Raw genomic sequence first — 19,011 nt, 5'->3', positions numbered from 1 at the left:
CTAGAATTCCTTTCTCTCTCTCTCTCTCTCTCTCTCTCTCTCTCTCTCTCTCTCTCTCTCTTCCTCTCTCCCTCTCTCCCTCTCTCCCTCTCTCCCTCCCTCCCTCCCCCTTCTCTCTTTTTCTCTCTCTCTTGTTTTTGTCTTTTTCAAGACAGGATTTCTCTGTGTAGCTCTGGCTATCTTGGAAACTCTTTCTGTAGACCAGGCTGGCCTCAAACTCACAGACATCCTACCTGCCTCTGCCTCCTGAGAGCTGGGATCAAAGATGTGCACCACTATGGCCCTAGAATTTCTTAACAGAGACACAAAGGACATCTGAAGCTAGATAATATTGGAGGGATGCTGTCCTGTGTAGCATACAATATTTATCAACATCCCAGGCCTTTACCCTCTAGAGCTAATTGCATGCTGCAAATTGTGACAAGCAAAAATGTCTCCAAATATTTCTAAATGTTTTTTGTAGGAATCATAATGTTGATGGTAGAGAAGCACTGTCATATATAAGCTACATATAGAGAAAACAGATTTAAAAGGAAAGAGTGAAGATTGGCATGTGATCAGAATTCCTACTACAGCCTCCCTACTAACTGGGACAAACAGGCCATGGTGTCTTTGGGTATATTATCTAAATCATAAATATGAAAAAAGATAACACAGTGGACTGATGATGACTCAGCAGTGAAGAGCGCATGCTGCTCTTGGAGGTTCCTAGTTTGGTTCCCAGCACCCACCAGCCAGATCCCAAGCAACTGTAACTCTAGCTTCCGGGAGGAGCCAAGGCCTCTGGCTTCTTCAAGCACCTGCACTCACATACACATACTCACACACAGGCATACACACATATACCTAGTTAAAAATAAAAATATATATTTTTTAAAAAGAAAAATGCAAGGCAAACCACAAAGGCGATTCACACATGTAATTTTAATTGTCCTAGTGGCAATGTTAAAAGTAAAATCAATTAATTTTAATGTAGTCTTTTAACCCATTATATACAAAAGAGTATTGTTTCAGGAACTGAAGAGATAGTTAAGACCATTGGCTGTTCTTTCAGAGGACCTGGGTTGAATTCCTAATATCCACATGACAGCTCATAACCAGTTAAAACCATCTGTAACTCCCATTCTAGAGGACCTGATGCCTTCTTCTGGCCCCTGAGGGCACTGCATGCATATGATGCACGGGCATACATATATGTAGGCAAAATACCCATGCACATAAAATAAGAATAAATATAGTCTTAAAAATAAAACTTAAAAGAGAGTATAATTACAACATGTAATCAAGGACTGTAAAGGTGGCTCAGAGTTAAGGGTGCATACTGCTCTTGCAAAGGACCCTGTATTTTAAACATGAACCAATATAAAATCACGATACTATATACTTCTTTGGTATTATGTATTGAATAACAGTACATTTGATTCGGATTAGCCCATTGCAAAGCCAGGTGTGCTAGCATACATCTGTGATCCCAGAACTCAGGATACTGAGGCAAAGGCTTGGAAAGTTGAAGTCAGCCTATGCTACACAGTGAGACACTTTCTTTAAACAAAAGGAAGAAAGGAAGGAAGGAAGGAAGGAAGAAGAAAGGAAGAAAGAAATTAAGTCACATTGCAATTGCTCAGTAACCATGTACTGTTGCATATTACAGATCAGATCTAAAGGATCTTGGTCTCTGGATGGGGTGCAAATTAGCATATGATGCCCCCTTGTTTTTACCAATAAACTATTCTCATTCATTTACTTGAGCAGACAAGACTTTCATACAGATTATATACTAAGCAAATAAATTGCCTTCCTATGACTCAAATTCTTCAGACCCCATTTTGAAAAATATTGGTTCTCTGCTGCCTAGGAGGTATTTATATTTGTACATTTAGTGAAAATAATTATCCTACGGTCATATTGTTTCCTGAGTGGCTATTTACTGAAACCTTAATCAAAAGAGCAAAGGAAGACTACTAAGAATATTAACAATAGGAGTAGGGAGTAGATGTTTCAATAATTTTAAAAGAAAATCTTTTGGGGAACTCCTCAACTCGTTTTAAATTCAGTGAAATAATCAACATTTTTATTAATCCCTGACTTTTTTAATCACTCATTAATTTTTACTATTCTATTTGAGAAATTGCTTTCAGAAAGATTATTCCCAAAGCATGAAGTTAGAGTCTCTGGGACAGGGGTAGGCTTTGGTCGACAGACTGATCTAGATTTTTTTTTCCAGTGGTGGAGAAAACTCAGGGACTCATGTATGCTAGGCAGATGCTCTACCACAAAGCTATATCCTCTAGTCTGTGGCCTAGAGAATTGTTAAAGTATTAACTTGTAATATATGAAAGGAAATAGAGCTGGAGAAAAGTTTCAGTGGTTAAGAACACTGGCTGCTCTTGCAGAGGATTTCCATTCCCAACACCCACACGGCAGTTCACAGCCATCTGTAACTCTAGTTCCAGGGTATCCAAAGCCCTCTTCTGGCCTCCAGGAACACCAAAGACACACGTGATAAACATACATACGTGCAGCCAAACACTCATACACATAATATAAAATAAAAAAATTAAACTTTCTGGAAAAAGTGAAAGGGCCTGGAGAGATGGCTCATTGGTTAAGAGCACTGGCTGCTCTTGCAGAGGATTCAGGTTCAGGTTCAGTTCTCAGAACTCACATGGCAGTTTACAACCATCTGTAATTTCAGTCCCAGGGTGTATAATGTCATTTTCTGGCCTCTGCAGGCATCACCCATGCATATGGTGCACAGACAAACATTCAGGCAAAATACCCATATGCATAAAAATTAAGTAATTAGAAATGAGAGAAGATAAAAGAATGATGATGATGGAGACAGATTCTCACTATGCAGCCTTATCTGGCCTGGAACTCAGGCCAGGCTGGATTCAGACTCAGAGGAATCTGTCCTCCTTTGATTCCCAGATTCTGGGATTAAAGGCATGCATCACTGTGCTCAGCTAAGGAATATTTAAAACAATATCCAGGCCAGGCAGTAGTGGCCTCTAATCCCAGCACTGGGGAGATCAAGGCAGTGATCTCCATGAAATGGAGGCCAGCCTAGTCTCATCACAAGTTCCAGGGAAGCCAGAAGTACACAGTGAGAACCTGTCTCAGATACATAGATAGATAGATAGACAGACAGACAGACAGACAGACAGACAGAATGAATGATACTCACCAACTATATCAGAAACAGCAGAGGATAGGTAATCAGAGTCAAAACTAGGCCCATTCCCTGCTTCTTAAAATTAACCCTGTAACAACTTCTTTCTAAAGTATACTAAATTTTGTTATATCATGGGGGTTTGCTTTTTTTTTTTTTTTTTTTTTTTTTAACTCGTTCAGTAGTTTGATGACAGCCATAAACCCTCCCACAGAGTATGTAAGTTAAGTGTTTTCATCATAGCAGGGGGATCTGTTTTGGCTTGCAGTGTCAGAGGTTCCAGTCCTTGGTCAGCTGATCCTATCACTGTGCATCTGCAGTAAGGTAGAGCATCATGTCAGAGAAGATATGGTGAAGGGCACATAAGGTAAAGCTGCTCACCTCAACCATTGCTGGGAGACAGAAAGACAGAGATGTGTGACATGATTCCTTTCTCCAACAAAACCTTACTGCTGAAAGTTTCAGTCACTTTCCAGAAATGCCATCAAATTATGAATCTATCAGTGGATTGATTCACTGATTAAGTCAGAGCCTCTCCCTTTACTGCATTCATGAGCCTTCTGGCGGGGGGGGGTACTTCATATCCAAACTATATACAGAATAATGTTTTGTTTGTTTTTGCTTTTTTCAAGATGGTATCTCACTGGCTGGCCTTGAACTCATAACTTATCTGTCTGCCTTTGCTTCTGAAGTGCTTGATACTAAACTTGAACACTACCACACATAGCTCAGAGTAATGTTTTTACATTCATAGAATAAAAAGTAAGGGAGAGAATTGAAAAAAAACTTAACCCAAAACAAAATCTGATTGAAATTTAAAATCTTTCTCTCCACTTCTTTGAAGTGAAGAAAAAGAGAATTTCTAATGGAAGAGGACTTCTTGGTTAAGAGTTTCTCTTCTAGGGGCTGGAGAAATGACAATGGTTAAGAGCACTGACTACTCTTCCAGAGGTCCTGAGTTCAATTTCCAGCAACCACATGGTGGCTCACAGCTGTCTATAATGAGATTTGGTGCCCTCTTCTGGCATGCATACTACATACATGCAAGCAGAACACTGTATACATAATAAATAAATGTATAAATAAATCTTTAAAATACATAAATAAAAATTTTGAAAAAAGGTCTGGAAAGATGACTCAGAGATTAAAAGCAGTGGCTGCTATTCCAGAGGTCCTGAGTTCCATTCCCAGCAACCACATGGTGGCTCACAACCATCTATAATGAGATATGGTGCCCTCTGTTGGTATTGTTGGTATACAGGCATGCATGAAGGCAGAACACAGTATACATAATAAATTAAAAAAAAAAATTATTTTTTTAAGCTACTCCTCTGGGTTCTAGAACACTGTGCAATTTTTTTCAAGTAGCCTATATGAAATTTCCTTAAGTGCCTCTAGAAATACTTTTTTTTTTTTTTGGACAGGGTCTTACTATGTATCCCTGGCTGGCCTAGAACTTGCATGTAAAACAGACTGGCTTCCATCTCACAGAGATATGTTTGCCTCTTTTGCCTCCTGAGTGCCGTGATCAAAAGTGTGCACCACCACACCCAGCTTATAAAATAATCTTTAAATGATTACTATAGAACCTACAAGCCTATTTAATGTTATTCATCATACCCACCATAAAAGAATGTTGTTTTCTTCATTGCCAACTAGGCTCAACTGCTTTCCTTTTTCAAATACATGGCAGGCCCAGATCCTTACAGTGATTTTTTTTTTTTTTTTTTTTTTTTTAAACCCAGTTAACAGACTATTTCTCTCCTACTCTATCCCTTAGGGGTAAAACTATAATTGAAAAAGCTGGTGCACAGAGGTTCTTTAGGGAACATTCTGTGTCCATTTTGTCCTAGATCTGTTACTTGAACCATGCTCCTCAGGCCTGTTTGCTTTACCTGAAAAGGATCTTAGTTGTTAATGCTGGGTTTAGATATAAATTGAATAAAGAGGCAGGCGTAGAGGTTAAGAGCACTGGCTGCTTTTCCAGAGGACCCCAAGTCAATTCTCAGCATCCCCATGGCATCTCACAACTGTCTATAACTCCAGTTCCAGAACATCTGACACCCTTGATGCCCTCTTTACCTTCTTCTGACCTCTGTGGACACTAGGCATACGCATGATATACAGACCTGTATTTAAAAAAAAAAAAAAAAAACAGCCATACAAATAAAATTTTAAAAAGCTTTAAAATTTGGGTAAAATGAGGGAGGCAAGACCAGTTTGATGTTGATACCTGACCATATGGGGCTAGAATAGGACCTTTGTGTTTGTTTTGTAAAGGGCCATAGGAAAGGGGCTGTAGGTGTGCTATTTAATGGTAAGTTACATATCTAATGGAAAGGGTAAAAATAAGAGACTAAGCAGTCTCTTTTTAGAAACAAGACAACTAGAACCATGTTTCAGAGACTTTATGCTAAGGGGCTGTGGAAACCTGCAGGGTCCAGGCCATTTCTGTGGCACGGATTTTCAAATGAGCAAACAGAGCCAGTGGGCTCAAAGGGACTTTGAATTACTGCTATTCATCTGTTCTGTTCACCTCCTCCTTTTAAGAGAAGCAACATAAATCATTGTTCAGTAACATTGCTTTAGTCATAAACTGGGGTAGACTTTGCCTTACCTCTTTCTTGTTCTTTCACTGAGACCTGTACACAAGAGTCTGTGTAATGTCTCCTTTTTTTTCATCCTGCCTACAGGCTCCTCTCTATCCTTTTTTTTTTTTTTTTCTTTTTTGCTTGAACTTTTATTTTGTCATTATACAGCCAGCAGTGTTGTACTGGCCCCTTTATGGCTGCTGGAGCCTAGGCAGACTGCCTGATGAAGATAGCATTTGGCCAATGGGGCTGGTGTGTGCCATTATTGCTGGCCATTGGGCCTCTGTCATCTACAGTTCCATCCTGGCTCATTAAAACTGTGAGCCAAATAGCCGCAAAGGCGCCTGCTGCAGCACTGTAGGGGCCAGGAAGTTAAATGGTTCTCCTAATCCTGCATAATTTATCTCCCTGTTAGTCTGTTCATAAAATACTCCAATTCAGCCCCACCACAGAGAGTTCTGAAATTTCCTGTTTTTGTGGTTACCACCGAGATCCCAGTCTTTCTCTTCTTCTCTCTTTATTGTTAATATTAAAAGTTGTTTGCTTTTGTTCACAAGTTTACCTTCATCTTTTTATGCCTAGACTGTACCTCAGCAACAACAATCTATCCACTCTCCTTGTTTGTACCTAATGATACAAAGCAGTTGGTGTTGTGATCTCTATCTCCTCTCTTCCCTGCCTTCATTGCTATTATTTTTCATCTTTTTTATCATTTCCATCATTTTTCATCTTTTATTTTTCCATTCCCTCTTTCCAGGGACCAATGTCATTGTAACATGTTTCTGTTTGGTAGGTCCTTTTAAAGAGCATTGAATGGAGGAAGGGTTGGTTTGGTTTTTTGTTGTTGTTATTTGGTTTTTCCATTTTTTTTTACATCTTCATTTCTGTTTCATTTCAGAGATTTACAAATGAGGACCACCTGGCAGTTCATAAACACAAGCATGAGATGACACTGAAATTTGGCCCAGCCCGAACTGACTCAGTCATCATTGCAGGTATTTGCTGCCTAAAAATCATATGCTTTGCTATCGCCAAACAGTTAAGATTAATTCCAGGGCCCAGATGTCCTGGGAGCTACACTCCCTTTCTCCTGTTAAGACTACTTTTGTGATCTGCATTTACTCAAGAATAGGTAGCACTAACAAATCCCTGGTTCCTACTGCACCTTCATTCTATCTTTAACAGTATACTTGTGTTTGTGTTCTGTAACTTCTGAAAATAGGTGTGTTGAAATTTTGTCTTTACTTTTTTCAGTCTATTCAGTCTCTTAGCCTTCTATTTATTAAGATTTTGGAAGAGCTACAAACAAAAAACACTATTGATATTCCTCCATACCCGCAGTAGAAGAGGTGAACAAAATAAAGCAAAAAAAGCTGTTTTGTTTTAGCCTGGCTGTTTCTTTTCTACCAGGTATCAGTTTTCCTCTAGCAAGCAGATTATCAGTTCAGAAATCAACTTCCCTTGTGAACTCAGACACCAATGAAGGTGCATTTTCAAAACACAAAGAAGACATTTAGTCATTGGGACTTTCCTAAACTAATTCGGGTGACTTGGAACCTTTTACTAGTTGCAAATACTGTTTGCACCATACTCAAGGGAGCATTCTTAGCACTTGTTTCCAAGCCCTGCAGTATTTCTTTTGTGCAGTTTGCAGCTAGATAGTTGTGCAAAGCAGGATGAGCTTCTTCTTTGGATGCTCTAAAAGCTTCTAATTTAACCTAGGCCAAACAGATTTAACCTAATTTTAATCCGTAGTGTATCTAGTTGATGGCTATTACATCAATTAATAAACTAATTAAATTGTAATTTTAATTACTACTTGCAATAATATTACCTTAGACATGGAAAAGGAAACAGAAACTCCTCTCCCTATTAATGCATATGATGAAAAAGACTTGTCCTTTTACATCTCCTACTCCTTATTAATTCAGTACATATTGAATATCTACTGATCTATTGTGTGAGCTAATCACTTTTCTAGGAGCTTACAGATTTATTTGTAATCCCTGGGGAAAGGATATAAGCAGGGACAGTATCAATGATTTTTTAAAGACAGGGTCTCATTGTATAGCTCTGGCTAGCCTGGATTCAATATGTATACCAGGTTAGTCTGGAACTCACAGAGAGCCACCCACCTCTGCCCCCTGAGTGCTGGAATTAAAGGCATATACCACCACACCCTGCTATATTTATTTTATATTATGAGGGAGGGGAATGCCTATGAGTACAGGTGTTTATGGAAGCCAGAGAGGAAATCAGATCCCTTGGAGCTAGAGTTACAGTTGGTTATGAGCTGCCTGCTATGGGTATAGGGAACCAAATTGGGGTCTTCTTAAAGAGCAGTATTCACTCCTAACTACTGAGTTATCTAGCCATCCACCCATTTTTGAGACTGGATCTCACTGTATAACCCAGGTTCAGCTTGAATTTGAAATTGTCTTTCATTTACTTCTTGGAAGCTGGTATTATAAGTGGGAGCCACTGTGTTTGACAGAGAAAGTGTTTTTTACTCTGCATTCAGTTCTGAGTGCTCAAACCAGTGCATGAGACTTTAACTTTCCTGGGTAGGCAGGTGATTCTATCTCCTGTTAAAAACATATATATTCTAGCCCCTTATTGAACACCTTAAGTTGGCTATAATTCAGATATTCATTGCAGTGACTGAACATGCCTCCTAAAGCAGCCCTTCCTCTCTATTACTCATGGGTACCAGTGTACTTAGTCTTGAGTTGTCTTTTTTTTTTTTTTTCCTCCCAATCTTCTCTGTTCTAGTACTTCCATTTATCACCCAGCATTCTGTCAGTGCACAAAGATTGAGAAAAATCAACTTGTTGGTAGAAAAGGTTTGAGCAGGGTGTGTTGGTGCATGCCTGTAATATTAGCACTTGAGAAGTAGAGGCAAGAAAAAGTTCAAGACCATACTCGGATACATAACAAGTTAAAGGCTAGCCTGAGCTATGTGAGATTATCTCAAAAAGAAGAAAACTAGCAGGATACAAGATAAACTCAAAAAAATCAGTAGCCCTACTTTTTTCAGACGACAAAGAGACAGAGAAAGAAATCAGAGAAACATCACCCTTTATAATAGCCACAAGCAAAGGACACAGTGGACAAGACCAAACGGCAGCCCACAGACTGGGAAGAGATTTTCACCAATCCTATATCCGACAAAGGGCTGATCTCCAAAATATACAAAGAACTCAAGAAACTAGTCAACAAAACACCAAATAACCCTATTAAAAAATGGGGTACAGACTGAAGAAAGAATTCTCAATAGAGGAAATCAAAAAGGCTGAAAGACACTTAAGAAAGTGCTCCATATCCACATCCTTAGCTATCAGGGAAATGCAAATCAAAACAACTTTGAGATACCATCTTACTCCTGCCAGAATGGCTAAAATTAGAAACACCAATGATGACTCATGTTGGAGAAGATGTGGAGAAATGGGAACACTCCTCCACTGCTTGTGGGAGTGCAAACTCATACAGCCATTTTGGAGATCAGTATGGCAGTTCCTCAGGAAAATGGGAATTAGTTTACCACAGGACCTGGCAATCCCCCTCTTAGGCATATACCCAAATGATCCATATCCATGCAACAAAGACATCTGTTCAACTATGTTCATAGCAGCACTATTTGTAATAGCAAGAACCTGGAAGCAACCTAGATGCCCCTCAATTGAAGAATGGATAATGAAGATGTGGCACATCTACACAATGGAATACTACTCTGCAGAAAAAAATAATGGTATCTTGAAATTCGCAGGCAAGTGGATGGCACTTGAAGAAACCATCCTGAATGAGGTAACCTAGTCACAAAAAGAGGAACATAGTAGGTACTCACGCATATATGGATTTTAGACCTAGAGCAAAGGATCACCAGCCTATAATTCACACCACCAGAGGAACTAGGATACAAGGTGTATTCTAAGAGATTCATATAAAGTCCCTCACAGAACCGGGAAGGGACAAGTCCCCCAGAGCACAGGGGAAGTGGATGGGGGGGGGCAGCAAATTGAGAAAGAAGTAGGAGAAAACGAAGGGGAGGAAAGGAAAACACGTGCGACCAGGAAAATTGAGCCCAGTTAGGAATAGAAGACAGGAGAGAGAGAGAGAACATAAAAGAGGAAGCCAATATTGGTTTGAAGATAAAATTGAACACGAAGAAAGGTCTAGAGAACTACAAGTCTGCCGCCAACTAACAATTTGAGCATCCATAGAAAGGCTACCATAAATGCCCTTCCCGGATAGTGAGATCAACAACTAACTTATCCATGGAGCCCTCATCTAATGCCTGTTGGAAACAGGAGCAAACACCCATACATAAACACTGAGTCGAACTAGAACCCAGATGCAGATGGATAGGACAAGACCAGGCGGCAGAAACACATAGAGACAGCTTACCTGAACAAGGAGGAGCTAACGGGCCACCAGAATGATAGCTGGGAAGCCAGCATGGGACTGACTCGGGCCTCCCTGAATATGGGTCTCAGCCAGAAGGACTGAGCAGTCTAAGGGACCTCAGACAGTGGAGCCAGGATGTATCCCTGGTGCACAAAAGGACCTTGCTAACACATCCCCCATGGAGGGATAACTGCCTTAACCTAGAGACAGGAGAGAAGCCCTAGTCCCTACTTCACAGGACCTGTCAGATCTACATGACCCCAACTGGATGGCATTCCCCTACATATAGACTTGGGGAGAGTGGTTAGGGTGCATGTGAGAGGGCAGAGAAGGTAAAAAAGAGGAAGGGAGGGAGGGAGGGAGGGGGAACTGGGATGGACATGTAAAATAATAAATTAAAAAAAATATTTTGACTCCAAAAAAAAAAAAAGAGAGAGAAAGAAAATGAGACAGAGAGATGAGGGACTACTTTGGCTCAGTTTTGGAGGCTTCTGTTCATGGTCAGTTGGCACATTATAGTGGTGAATGTGTGGAAGAAAAAGCTATTCTCTTGGCTAGGACACCAAAGAGAAAAAAGAAAAAAAAAAAAAAAGAGCAAAAGCCCATAGTTCCCTTCAAGGAAATGCTCCTAATGACCTAAAATCCCCCATTGGATTCTAGCTCTTACAGGTCCCTTACCACCAAGTTCTTGGGACCCAGTATTTCATTTATGAGTTTTTCGGTGGCATACAAACCATAGTAATCCTTTTCTTCCTGCCACCAATCCCATTATGCTTGTATTAATTCTTTTCCATCTTACAAGCTTTTAAAAAACTAGTTTTTGCATTATGTTCTTATGGCCACAATCTCTCATTATGCTTTCTCTAACTTATACTTGGCTTTTTAGACTTCCCATAACCTAGCCTTATGGTACTTACCCAATTTTATATGCAAGTTATGTGCATAAAATGTTGGTCTTTTCACCTAAACATATTGTTTTCTCCTAATCTGTATATGATGGCCATTCCCTGCCTTTCTCTATGTCTTCACTACCATTATTCCTCTTAGCTCTTAAAATGTCCCTTCTGTCTACAGTTCTAAATCATTTTCCAAAACTTATCTCAAGTCCTGCTTGAAATCTTTTCCTAACAACCCTAGTAATTAATGTGTACTTGTTTTTATAATAATTTTATTCTGCATCTCAAATAGCACTTATTTTTACACAGTGTGCAAACTAAAAAGCAGTCTCCTAATTCTCTATAGAAAAACCCATGTCTTATGTTTGACCTATACCCTTATCTCCCCTCCAGATTTGCACCCAAGTTTATGTATATAACACTAAAACATACAGAAGTATTCACTAAAACTTGGGAATCATCAAAACAGACTAGATTTGTTTATATATTTTCAGATTATTTGTTCAGGAACCAGAAGCAGTTGAAGGTTAGAAACTGCCTGGAAGATGAGGAATTAGATTTAGTACAGGGGAGATTTTCTTCTTCTCCTCCTCCTCCTCCTTTTTTGTTGTTGTTGTCTTTTGTTTGTTTGTTTTGTAAGAAGGGTTTCTCTGTGTGGCTTTAGCTGTCCTGGAACTTGCTATGTAGACCAGGCTGGCCTCAAACTCACAGAGAGTCACCTGCCTCTGCCTTCTGCTCCTGGCCTCTGCCTTGACTAAAGTGGGATTAAAGGTGTGCAACACCACCGCCCAACCAGGGAAGATTTTAAAATTCAACCAAGAAATGAGCATGTGCAGTATGGGCAGAATTCTGTTTGTATGATTCAAACCAGAAGTCTCAAAGCTCTTCTTCTGTCATCACTGTACCTTTAGTTGCCCCTTCTGTTCCACTTCAGTTGTGATATATGTGAGTACCCTTACTGAGGATGATACCACCTCTCCTCACTCTAGTGTGGAAAGTGGCTTTATTTTTAGCCAGCCAAAGCAGCCAAAGAAACTTTTAGAACTATTCCAGGAGGTAGTGGTAATTTTTTTTAAACACTCTGATTCAGAAGAGGTTTTATTTAATTTTTTAAAAAGAAAAATGTTTTCATGGAAAAATCACACTGAACTATTTCCAAGTATCATGCTAAAAAGAAAAATTTTATCCCCTAGGTCTTTCTTTAAAATATAATTGAAACATTACTCTATCAGTCAATCTAGTTTATTAGAATAGGAGATGAATTCTTGAGATGATAAGCACATCAAAGAAAACCATCATAATAGAATTAGGAAACCAGGATATATTCCTGGTGTACAAAAGGATTTTGCAGGCACATCCCCCATTGAGGGATACTCCCTTAACCTAGAGACAGAAGTCCTAATCCCTACTGCAAATGACTTGACAGATTTAGATGACCCCTCCTGGAGGGCATCACCCTACATGTGGAGTTGGGGGGGCGGGATGGGAGGGGAGGGTGGGAGAGAGGGAGAGAGGGAGGGAGAGGGAACTGGGATCCATATGTAAAATTTAAATAAATAAATAAATAAAATGGAATTAGGGGCCCAGGGAACAAGGTTCAACTTTAGAAAAGTAGGGGAGAGACAGACAAGCTAAGATCTGAAGTTTGGAGTTCTTTGAAAAGTTCCTATAGACTGGCAATGAAGCCAGTCTTTGTGGCACATTCATTTAATCCCAGCACTTGGGAGGTAGAGGTAAGAAGACTATAAATTCCAGGATAACCTGGGCTTTTCTCCAAAAAAAAAAAAAGAAAAAGAAAAAAGTAGAAGCAGTGTTAAGAAAAAGTTTTTGCACAGCCCCTGTGGGGATATTTTGACCAGCAAATCTAAACCAAATAGCCTGGTTTCCGAAATTTGTTCTGGGCCCATGTCTCTATGAAATAAGCGCTATTGTTTATAATTTCCTTTTTTAACTCATGATGTTGCTGTCCTGTTCCTCTATCCCTAGATTTGCTTAGAATGCCTTCAGAAAGGAACAGATTTCAGCGAAAGGTAGACACCATTCTTTGTTAGGTAGCTTGAGTGAGCAAACTCAGCAGTCTGATCCTTAGTTTGTCCTCTCTGTCAGATTTTAATACCCATCTGTTCCTTTCTTCCTTTCTTCCTTTCATTTTGGTTTTTCTAGACAGGGTTTCTCTATGTAGCTTTGGAGTCCATCCTGGAACTAGCTCTTGTAGATTGGGCTGGTCTCAATCTCACAGAAATCCACCTGCCTCTGTCTCCCAAGTGCTGGGATTAAAGACATGAGCCACCACCATCCAGCACACCCATCTGTTTTTATCTACTCACTGCAGACCTGGCAAGGTGTATGTTTAGAATGGAAACATTGTTTAACTTTAATTTTTAAATCTAGAGGTTTAGTGAATCTTTACTTTCATGAATGGTTTATGTTTTATTGGGGTTGTGTTTTCACTGGGGATGAAAGATACGAATCCAGCACTGAGAGAAGGTGGGTATGTGGTTAGTCACACAGAACATTGTCTTGTCTTCCCCCTGCTGGCCCTGAGACAACACAACACAGGCACCCTCTGGTAGATTAGAACCATCATCCATCCAGTAAAACTCCCCAAAAGCCCATTTACCCTAGCATAGACTTTCCATGTCCAAATAGAAGAATAAAAATACAATCCCAGTACATTCTTATTTTAATCTTATATTAAAACTTAAACATATTTTCCTTTTCTTTTTATGTCTCCAGATCAAACACCTACTCCAACTAGATTCCTGAAGAACTGTGAGGAGGTGGGGCTCTTCAATGAACTAGCTAGTTCCTTTGAACATGAATTTAAGAAAGCTGCAGATGAAGATGAAAAAAAGGTAAATGTGACTAAAACAACTGGTAGTGGTTAGACATAGGTTATTTTCATTGTGTGTCTTGAGATAATTCACTTGACTGGTTAAAATCCCAAATCATGGATTAGTTCTATAAAATCAGACAATTTTCAGTTATCCTAGTCACTCATCCAGGTCTTTTAGGGGCAGGGGTGAGATTGGTCTCACCATGTAAATGGTGTCACTTTGTATCAGAACCTCAAGCTTATGGGGATCCCCTTGCTTCATTGTATTGAAGCCTGGAGTGACAAGTATGTACCACTGCATCTAACACCTACCATCAGGTAGAGGTCTAGCTGTGGGTGCTGGGCTTTTTAAATCAGATCATAGTTAGTTTTCTGATAGTCCCCTTATAGTAATCTATTTCCTTTATAGATATGTGGAAAAAGTTAAAAGAATATGACAGGAGGCTAGAGAGATGGCTCAGTGGTTAAAAGTGCTTATTGCTCTTACAGAGAACCCAAGTTCAGTTCCCAACACCCATGCTGGTGGCTTACAACCATTCCAGGAAATCTGACACACACTTCTGGCTTCCTGTGGCACAAATATACATATGTTGTACATGTAATTAATAATAAAAGTTTTAAAGACTATGAATTGGGAGGCTGAGGCAGAGGATTACAGAAGATTCAAGGTCAGACTATGCTATATAGTAAGTTTGAACTACAGAGACAGTGACTCAAACAACCAAACAAAAGTATGAGTTACTCAGATTTTATTAGGTAACTTTTTTTTTTTTTTTTTTTTGCCAATTATCTTGGGGGAGGGGAAAACTAGAGATATAGTTCAGTGGTAGAGTGCTAACACATGCTAGGACCTGAGCTCACACACCCCCACCCCCAGTATAAGAAAACAAGTACCACTGTGTATAAACTGATTGTTTGGGAAGTTCTTATTTATTTACTTATTTATTATTATTAATTAATTCACCTTTTTTTTGAGACAGGATCTCACTGTTATGTAGCCTTGGCTGGTCTCATTCATAGACATCTGCCTGCCTCTGCTTCCTGAGTGCTGGGATTAAAGATTCAGTTGTGTTATATTTATCCAGTTTTCTAGCCAACAAATGTGTTGAATTTCCTCTTTTTTGTTTCCATATGTGTGGTTTTGCATTCAAGTAGCTTCCTAATACTACTTGATAATACCTAGGGCAGTAGTTCTCAACCTTCCTAATGCTGCAACCCTTTAATACAGTTCTACATGTTGTGGTGATCCCCAAACATAAAGTTATTTTTATTACTACTTTATAATTATGTTACTGTTATGAATTGTAATGTAAATATCTGATATGCAGGATATCTGATATGCAACCCCTGTGAAAGGGTTATTTAAGCCTCAAATGATCCACAGGTTGAGATCCACTGACTTAGGGTATTAAAGAAAAATATTTTTAGCTGAGTGTGATGGCACACAACTGTATTTGCCACACTTAAGAGGCCAAAATAGGAGGATCACTACAAGTTTGAGGCTCTGTCTCAAAATAAAATAAGGTTGTTTTTATTACCTTGCATGATGATGAAAGAAGTTAGGTCACCTTAGGAACATTTCAAGAAATGAGAAAGTTTTTGCTTGGAATAGAGATTTAATATGAACAAAGTGTAGTCTTGAGGATCTGGAGAGATGACTCAGTGGTTAAGAACACTAGCTGGTCTTCCAGAGGTCCTGAGTTCAATTCCCAGCAACCACATGATGGCTCACAACCATCTGTAAAAAAAATCTGGTGCCCCTTCTGTCCTGTAGGGATACATGCAGGCAGAATACTGTATACATAATAAATAAATAAATATTTAAGTGTAGTCTTGAAAGACTTCAAAGGTTTTTTGTATAAAAGAGGGATTACATGGCAAGCAGTGCTGTATACAGCACTCAGCAAGCTGAAGCAGGAATAACTTAAATTTGGCTGCATAACAAGCTCTAGACTGCCTGTAAAACTCTGTTTCAAGCTGAGCACTGGTGGCATATGCTTTTAATCCTAGCACTTGGGAAGTAAAAGCAAGCAGATCTCTGTGATTTTGAGGGCAGCCTAGCCTATAGAGCAAGTTCCAGGACAGCCAGGACTACACAGAGAAACCCTGTCTCAGGGGGGAAAGACTCTTGTTTCAAAAGAAAAAAATTATTATATAGAGGCTATCTGAGTTGGTAAAGTGCTCACATAGCACACACAAGTCCACAGCACTGCATGAACTGGGCTTGGTAACACACAGCTGCAGTCCCAACATTCAGAAAGTAGAGGCAAGAGGAGCAAGTTCAAAGTCATCCTCAACTATACACCAAATTCAAGGCTACCATGGCATACCTGAGACTCTGACTCAATTCAAAGGTGTTAAGTTTAGAGAACTGGAGAGATGATGGCTCAGTGGTTAAGAGCACTTACTAAACTTGCAGACAACCCAGGTTTGTTTCCCAGTACCCACAATCATCTAACTCCAGTTCCATGGGATCTAGTACCTCTTCCAACTTCCTCAGGTTCCTGCAACTACCTGGTAATATATACACTTAGACACACATACATATATGAAAAGGAGAAGGAGAAGGAAAGAAATTAAATTTATTCTTATAGTTTCTTTTTTCTTATTCTTATATACATGTCAACCACTGAATTTATTTTTTGTGGCCCAAAGATTGAAACAGAACAACTGTGTAGAAGATACCATAATGTTCAGATACATGAACACACTTAGTAAAATACTGTAGTAAGGATTACAATGTTGGGGTTCCTTCTAATTCTAAGATACTGTGATGCTAGTTTAACTTTTGCATGTCCTATAACCCTAGAGTCTCTTCATTTAGAAGACTAGAAAATAGTTTTGAAATATCAAAATCAAAAGAAAGCAATCTCACTGGAATAAGGGGCTTGGAGAGGAAAGAAATATGGAAAGATCAAATCAGGTGTGCACTTATGAGGCAGGAGCAAGAGTGTCACAAGTCACACCAGGTGATGGTGGCACACGCCTTTAATCCCAGGACTTGGAAGGCAGAGGCAGGCAGATTCCTGTGAATTTGAGGCCGGGCTGGTCCACAGAGTGAATTCCAGGACAGCCAGAGCTACACAGAGAAACCCTGTCTCAAAAAAAAAACCTGAACCAACAAAAAAAGGACACAGGTCATAGGCCAGTCTGAACTACACAACAAGATCCTGTCCAAAGTAGGCAAGGGAGAAGAATGATCAGTTTACTCTAGAAGTCAGGGTTATTAGCCACTAGTTGGGGGCTAGAGAGATAACTAGTCCAAAGAATTCAAATCAGTTCCTAGAATCTTTGTTGGGCATCTTATAGCCACCTGAACTCCAACTCTAAGAGAGCCAATGCTTCTAGCCTCCGCAGGCACCCACACACATGTGCACATACCCACACAGAGACACACACATAAACATAATTAAAAATAATAATCAGGTCTGTAATTACATCATACTTCAGAAAAGATTCAGATTAATTTATACATACACACATATATATGCATGCATGCATGCATGCATGCATACATACATACATACATACATATATATATATATATATATATATATATCAGGATGTATATGTTAATGCATGCACCTCACAGTTGTGTGATATAAGGAGAGAACTGACTCTCAAAACTTCCAAATGCACACCATAGCACACACTTTACCACAGATAGGTACACACACTAAATGAATAAGATAAAGAAAAAAAATTATAAATTTCCCGATTCACTGCTTTATCTTTCCTGCTGCCTTAGTGTCCTTTGTTGTGTCTGTCTGTCCAGGAGTGTCTTTATTTCCCCTTGATGAGAAGCACAGATGTAGTAGCATATTATCTCCAGGGGTAGTAATGATCCTGAAACTTTGCAAAACTAAAATTTTTATAGCAGGTGTCTCGTGGAAATTCTAAAGGGAAGTTATTTTTGGTTTTTTTGTTTGTTTTGTTTTGTTTTCCCCTAGGAGGCATCCCTTCCCATCAATGTGTTGTCTTCAGAGACCTCAGAATGAACTAAATTGGCTCTGAAAAAGTAAAACAGAAATAAAATCCTTTGATGTTTCTCACCCTTATGAGATGGAGCAGAATCATTGCTACCTCTTTAGTACAGTACAGTGAATTAGTTTGCTACTTACGCTTCCAGGGATTAAGGTAGCAAGTGATGGTACACATCTGTTATCCTGGCACTTGGGACATGGAGATAGAAAGGTCATAGGTTCAAGGCCATCCTAAGCTACATACTTGAGACCATGTCTGGGGCTGGGGAAATAGTAAAGGAAATGGTAGGAACAAACTCCCCTTTCACCAAGAAGCCTAGGAAGAAGAGAACAAAGGATCCGCTTTGACATGAGACTGAACTGTCTTATACAGCATAAGGGTTGTTCTCTCAGATGGTTTACTATTTCTTGCAAAACCCTTTATAGCTCTAGTTAAATCACATAGTTGTACCTCTGCCAGGAAAGTTCTCTACTTTCTGGTTTCACCAGTACAGCCTCTAAGACCAAATTCTAATTTTTTGTTTTATTTTGTTTTTTGAGACAGGGTTTCTCTGTGGTTTTGGAGGCTATCCTGGAACTAGCTCTTATAGACCAGGCTTATCTCGAGCTCCCAGAGATCCTCCTGCCTCTGCCTCCTGAGTGCTGTGATCAAAGGCGTGGGCCACCACTGCCCGACCAAATTCTAATTTTTTCATTGATGAGATGACCAGCCTTTCATTTCTTTATTATCCCCAAACCCTTTATGCCTGAAGTTTTTAGCCTCCTGCCCTAAACTGATTGTGATCACTGTCTGGCATGGCAAGTTCCCCATAAAAGATCTTTTCTATCTTGTTTGTCGTACTTTCATAGCTAGTTTGTCTTCTGTTGCTTTTGGAAACTGGTTAGCCAAGGCATTATGGTTGGCAGAGAAAGTGTTCACAGCTCTCCAAAGACCAACAAAGCTGGTTGGGAATTGGTTAGTAATCGATTCATAAGTCCCTTTACTTTGCTGGAGTAAAATTTTAAATGTAATTTTTGCATGGATTTAAGTGGCATTTGTTTTACATGTTTTTAGGCATTATAAATACTTGCTTACAACTAATACTACCTTCGTTTTGTAGTTAGGGAACGGAAGCTCCAAGAAGATATA

At 39.4% G+C, this 19,011-nt stretch overlaps 1 protein-coding gene across 2 annotated transcripts in view; it reads left to right on the top strand.

Annotated features, from left to right (window-relative positions):
- The window catches only part of LOC127226149 (cyclic AMP-dependent transcription factor ATF-7), an 86,726-nt gene that overhangs the window by 52,139 nt on the left and 15,576 nt on the right, over positions 1 to 19,011 (top strand). For both annotated transcript variants that reach the window (XM_051190032.1, XM_051190031.1), the window contains exons 3-4: positions 6,662 to 6,758; positions 13,800 to 13,918. In XM_051190032.1, the coding sequence (XP_051045989.1) occupies positions 6,662 to 6,758; positions 13,800 to 13,918 (216 nt within the window). The remainder of the gene's footprint in view (positions 1 to 6,661; positions 6,759 to 13,799; positions 13,919 to 19,011) is intronic.

The sequence above is a fragment of the Phodopus roborovskii genome, unplaced genomic scaffold (genome assembly GCF_943737965.1).
Source record: "Phodopus roborovskii unplaced genomic scaffold, PHOROB, whole genome shotgun sequence".
Lineage (NCBI taxonomy): Eukaryota > Metazoa > Chordata > Mammalia > Rodentia > Cricetidae > Phodopus > Phodopus roborovskii.
Note: the sequence above shows the minus strand (reverse complement) of the source record. Positions and strands in the feature narration are given on the sequence as shown.